Source organism: Morone saxatilis, unplaced genomic scaffold, assembly GCF_004916995.1.
Source record: "Morone saxatilis isolate NCDOM2014 unplaced genomic scaffold, NCSU_SB_2.0 Contig1, whole genome shotgun sequence".
In the NCBI taxonomy this organism is placed as follows: domain Eukaryota; kingdom Metazoa; phylum Chordata; class Actinopteri; family Moronidae; genus Morone; species Morone saxatilis.
In genome coordinates, this window is record NW_023339651.1 from 15,264,840 (window position 1) to 15,270,894 (window position 6,055).

A 6,055-nucleotide genomic window follows, 5' to 3' on the forward strand; every position below is an offset into this window, starting at 1 on the left:
TTGCTTTCTCATGTAGGTGTTTATTTTGTGAAAGGCATGGGTATGAAAATTATTAGAAGAAGCTGAATATTATCAAACCAATTGCCATGCATGCAATAAATATACAGACTATATAAAGACTATTACAGAAACAGAGAGATAAATAAACACTAAGGGCTGTAAGATCACACACAAAGGATCCAAAGAGAAGTTGGATAAAAATCGGTCAAAAGGAGACTGATACAAAAAGTGATTGTGTAAATGATAATCAGAAAGGAGTGCCTAAATTAGGGGTCTGAAAGAAGCAGGATCAGATGCCACCCGCAAGACAAGCTCCTCCCCATGTTTATAAGTTATTCTTACATCCAGCTCCAGCCTGAAACATTTTTTATCTTTTATATCAGTGATTATTTAATTTTCTAGCAAGGCTGCAGAATCTAAGTGTGAAAACTGTCCAATGGCACTCTCTTACTGCACTGACACCTATAAAGTGTCTCTTTCTAAGCCTAAAACCAAGGTTGAGCACTGGCAGTGAGCAAGGAGACCAGCTGATCGTTTTTACCATGGACTTTTGTATAACTGCTCCTGTCATCAGCTGTTGTTCTCCAGGAAAACAATCTCTACTAGACGTTCAGTGCAGTATGACAGGTAGATATTGTTTTTTTAACTCTGACCTGTCAGGCAGCCCCCTCCATTCAGGAGAAAACAACCTGTCCAGTGTCCCCCAGGTAATCTGAGCTTGAGACCCCTGGCCTATATGATCCACATTTTTCTAGTGATGATGATGATGCTGGATGCCTGTTGTTTTGTGTGTGTTTTTATATAATGATAATATATGATAATAAAGTAATTACAAGTAATACCACATTTAAATAAATAAAAGTCCTGCATTCAAAATTCCTACTGAGTATAAGCAAGTATTACTAGCAAAATATAGTTTGTATTGCGGGATAGTGTGAGGTACAACTTTATCATTCTTAAATAAAATAACTAATAACTATAGCTGTCAGATAAATGTAGTAAGTGAGCAAAAGTTTTTTCCTCTGAAATGTAGTGGAGTAGTGGTATAAATGACTGCAAACTGGAAATACTCAAGCCCAGTATACAAGTATCTAACAATTGTACAGTGGTTGTTACTTTCTACTGTTTACTTTCAGTTTCTGCTCTGAAGTCTGAGGCCGCAGCGCCCCCTGCTGGACGGATACAGCTACAAACACCTGGGTGCTGCGGGAAACAGCCAATAGGAACGAAGAAAGACTGAGCAGCACTTCCTGTTTCACGTAGGGAAAGACATTTGATGTGGACCATCAGCTGGTACCATACACAATATGATCTAGCTCAGCTGTCACATTCACTTCCACTTTGTGGATGAACGGCGGTGACATCCCACCTGCGCCCCTTCGCGGTCCATGAGAGGAAGCTCAAGGTTGGTGTGTTTGAACTCTGTTAATTCGCTATTTCTAGAGGACTAAGCCTGTAAGCCTGCACCAAAAGCAAGCTGAGTGTTGCCGTTTAAGCCTAAAGCTGGTTTTACTCCACGGTGTACGTTTGTGAGGAGCATTACAGCTTACATTTCACTCTCCTGTCATTCACACCTGCAGCATATTGGCCACCGAGGCTCTTTAGTAGCTCTTGGCGTTGACACAGTGCTAAAATGCAGCTACATACCTTGTTATACAGTAACAAACCTCACGCATAAACACCTATATTGTTGTTCATTTCAATTATTTAGCTAATTCCATCGCGTGTGTGTACGTATGTGTCGGTATTATTGTTATGATATGAGCTGAATGTGAGGTATACTGAGGGGTGACAGAGGAGACGCCTTTTAGCAGCAGCGAGCCAGCCGACACACCGGTTACGCAGTGTTGTGAAATGGAGACCACTTGCAGCAGGCTTTTAGCAACCGTTGCATTGTTTACTCAATTAAGTGTCGTTTCACATTTTCCATGCCTGCTTAAATGCTGTCCAGGATGTAGAGTATGGGTCAATAACGTGCACAGTGAGTGGAGCAAAAAGTGGTGTAAACAGACACAGTGAGAATGGATCTGTGCCACCACAACACATGAGACTGATCAGTGTGGACAGCCCTGTTTTAAAAGTGGGAGCTACTGCTTAACCAAGTTATAGAGGCAAACTCACATGCTGTTTATAACACACTGTTCTGTGTATGTATGTCTGTGTGTTTGGATAAAGTTGCTGGATAAACACAGGCCTTTTTCACACAGGACATCTGGACATTTTGGAAAAGCAATGATAAAAGGATCCATGACTGAACTCCATTTAGTTGCTTCAGTGTTATAGACCTTTTTCACAGCAGCCATGACACTTTGACATGAAATAGTAGGGTAAACACATTTGTTATCAATGATACGAGCAGACAATAGCAGAGCCTTACCAGTGAGCCAGCATGCACACTAGCAGCACCCTGACTCAGTTTAACCTTAATGGAAAGAAACCTTAATTAGTATCATTGGTAACATTTGTGTTTATTCTACTATTTCATGTCAAAATGGCTGCTGTGAAAAAGGTCTATTAATGCTTGCTCACTGTCAGACTGTCACGGCCTACTGGGACACTTAAATAGAGCAAAGTCATTGTTAATGTTATTAGTAACGCCTGTGATTTTCCTGCTATGTTAAGTCAGAATATCTGCTGTAAAAAAGGCCATTTGTGACAACTGCTTGTAAACACTGCACATGCATCCTTTGAGTGCATTAATGTCTTATACCGTGATTTCTCCCGATGACCTCTGAGCTGCAGGGGTCATTTGTTTTTTTTGTGTGTGTGTGTATGTGTGTGTGTTCTTTTATCCTCCTACCACTTTGACTATTCGTGTAACACACTGCACTTCATCATAATTATTTCTCTTTCCTTCCTAATTTTCAACCCTGCTGACCCACCGTTGGGTCCATTTATAAAACTCTCTGAACTTAACTGCATACTTACTTTTTAACTTAATCTTAAGATTCAATGCAAGATCACAGATCAAAGATACCATTTGGAAATTGGTAATTCACATGACCTCCTGAATAATTTCATCTGATATACTATAACGATGCACCTATAAATAATGATGGATAATGAAAACCCTGAACAAACAGATACAGATTATATACCTGAAATTGATATTGTCATACAAAAAAAATCATTTTGAAACTTTAAAGCTACATTATCTTCATTGACCCACCCTGTTCCCCAGGTTCCCAGTGCAACCATGCCCGTCTCCCTGCTATGGGCGGTGGATGTGTACGGGCGGGTCTACAGCCTGTCCACGGCAGGGCAGCAGTGGGAGCAGTGCCGTGATGCCCAGATGGAGTTCAAGCGGGTGACGGCAGCTCAGCAGTGCTGCTGGGGCATCGCCTGTGACAATAACATATACCTGAATGTCCACGCTTCTGACCTGCCGGTCCGCTACCAGGAGGAGACCTACGAGAATCAAGTGAGTCAAGGTTAAAAATACACAAGGGAACAAGGCATAGTATTTTTTCTCACTATGCAAGTTTAAAACACGCTAATTTTCTTAATTTCCTGCACAAAGCATCCAAAGTAAAATCGAAAATGTGGAGTTCCTCTTGGACTTGGGTCATGTGTTATTTCAAGTGCAACATCCTCATACAGCAGTGTCCCACTTCCTCTGTTACTAACTTCAGCACATTGTCAGCTGGGTGCCTTAACAAGTACATTAGAAGCAAGTGTACCAGTTTTTAGGTAAAACAGCAGACACAGTGAGAGGGATACTGTATGTAGAACTGAAAAAAAATACAGATGAGATTCATGCTTCCTGTGAATGATTGCAAACGTTTTGGACCGCTAGGTTGTTGTCACATGGCTGTGTCAGGTCATGTGCTTTAGGTCAATACTCGGTCTGTACTCTGTAGTGGCTGTTGTTGTGACTTTCTACATGTCACCACTGCTGTTTGGCAGTAAATCTTTCAGACCGATGAAACTGGGAGAGAGGTGAGAGGTGTTTTACTTTGCTTGTTTTGGCCCTGTGTGTGCTCTAACATGCCATCTCTCCCCGTCTGTCTGTATTTCCATCAGCGATGGAATCCTGTCGATGGTTTCTCGGATCGTTTGTTGCCAAGCGACCGCTGGCAGTTGAGTGATGTCACAGGTCTGCAACACCAACCTCTGGACAACTTCCGGCTTCCCTCCAGCAGCTGGGAGTGGGAAGGTGACTGGTACGTGGATGAAAACTTTGAGGGAGAGCCCACAGAGAAAGAGGTGAGTGTCCAGTTATCGTTTTACTTGCATCTCCTCATTTGACCATCAGTTTCTGTCTTTTTTCTTTCTTTATTCCTGCCTTTTTTATGCGATTGAGGTGTTTGTATCTGCAGGGGTGGAGCTACGCCATGGACTTCCCTGCCACCTACACCAAAGACAAGAAGTGGAACTCCTGTGTCCGTCGCAGGCGATGGCTCCGCTACAGGAGGTACAAAGCCATGGATACCTGGGCCAAGGTGGGTGTTATACTGTGTGTGTGTGTGTGTGTGTGTGCGCGCGTGTAAAGTTTTCAGTTTGTTCACCTTCGTCTCTCTTCCTGTGTGCGCTGACAGATCCCCTCACAGCAGATGACTCTACCAGATCCCTTCAGCGACATCAGCTGTGGCGGTTGGGAGATCAATGAGGAGCCCAGAGGACGGCTGTCACTGTGGGCTGTGTCCCTGCAGGGCAAGGTACACACATGCACTCACGCAACACTTTGCCTCAGGTATCCATGGCAATGTACTCAAGTCTTAATTAGCTCACACATTAAGTCAGTAACAGTGTGGGTAAACCATATTTTTCTGTCCACTCATGCATACTGTGACACATTTTCTGGTATTTGTCACTGTAAAACGATAAACTTCAATCAATACAGTAATACAGCGTAGTTGATAGAGGCAAAATAACTGTGTAACCTTTGCTGTCATACAGCTTATAAAGTCTGTCTTCTATTCACTGTATCTTATGTAATTCATTTGGCTTATCTAATGCATTTTAGGATGGTGTTATATACACACATTCCAAGGATGTGTTTTGACCTTGTTAATGCCCATAGCAAGATCACACACTCAGTCTTGTCACATCAGATAAACAACAACTATTTGCACTGCTTGATGCAGATCCCTTTCTGTCAATTAACTAACCCTCCTGTTTTCTCCCTCCAGGTGTGGTTCAGAGAGGGAATCTGTCACCACAATCCTGAAGGCTCTTTGTGGGAAGAGATGGCTCTCCCCGGGGAGGTGGTCCAGATCAGCTGTGGCCCGCGGGATCTGGTCTGGGCGGTGCTGTGGGAGGGGCAACTCATTGTCAGGGAGGGCATCGGCCGAGACTGCCCCAAAGGTACACCAGCTCACTGTTAAGAGGCGGGTGTGGTTTGTGTGTGATCGCATTTATTGAGAATGATATTTTCTGCATGTCAGGTACCTCCTGGGCCGTGGTAGACTCTCCCAGTCCTGATGTAGCAGCCACACATGTAGCTGTGGGAGTTGACGTTGTTTGGGCTTTGACCAAGGACAACAAAGTAAGAAAATGCTGTAATTAATGTTATTAGTAAAGACACATATGATTGGAATACTACTGCAAGCATGTAAAAAAGTACTATTCTTTTTATTTGTTTATCATTATTACCATCATACATTATCTTAACTGTTTATGACATATTATTAAATATTCCCATATAAAACATATGTTTTCATTTACATTTTCAGATTCATGCTATAGTACCTATACTATATCTATGCAATTTCAATGAAGCACCTATATTATATTAATACAAAACTATATACAAATTCTGCTAGACTTGCACTATCCATGGTAGTGTGACTTGGCTGCTAAACAAGTGCTCTATATCGACCTATCTATTGAACATTTATGATATAAACCTAATTTTGTTGAGACTGTCAGTTAGTTCTTTCACAGACACAATATGCCAAACAGGAAAACTGCATTAGACTGCAAAGAGAACATATTACTCCGACTAAGGCTAAACTGTTATTAACCATAGTTTATACAGTTGTTTTATGCTAAAAATGACACTCTCCTGCTCTGCCAGGTGTGGTTCAGACGCGGCGTGAACTCCCACAACCCC

At 42.2% G+C, this 6,055-nt stretch overlaps 1 protein-coding gene across 1 annotated transcript in view; it reads left to right on the top strand.

Moving 5' to 3' along the window:
- The first annotated feature begins 1,245 nt into the window (after positions 1-1,245).
- Positions 1,246-6,055, top strand: part of tecpr1a (tectonin beta-propeller repeat containing 1a) — a 14,232-nt gene continuing 9,422 nt past the window's right edge. Inside the window, 8 exon segments of the mRNA XM_035660011.1 lie at positions 1,246-1,405; positions 3,182-3,421; positions 4,024-4,206; positions 4,320-4,442; positions 4,539-4,658; positions 5,133-5,307; positions 5,388-5,488; positions 6,020-6,055. The exon segment at positions 6,020-6,055 is cut by the window's right edge and continues 10 nt beyond it. Of these exon segments, the coding sequence (XP_035515904.1) occupies positions 3,197-3,421; positions 4,024-4,206; positions 4,320-4,442; positions 4,539-4,658; positions 5,133-5,307; positions 5,388-5,488; positions 6,020-6,055 (963 nt within the window). The 5' untranslated portion in view covers positions 1,246-1,405; positions 3,182-3,196.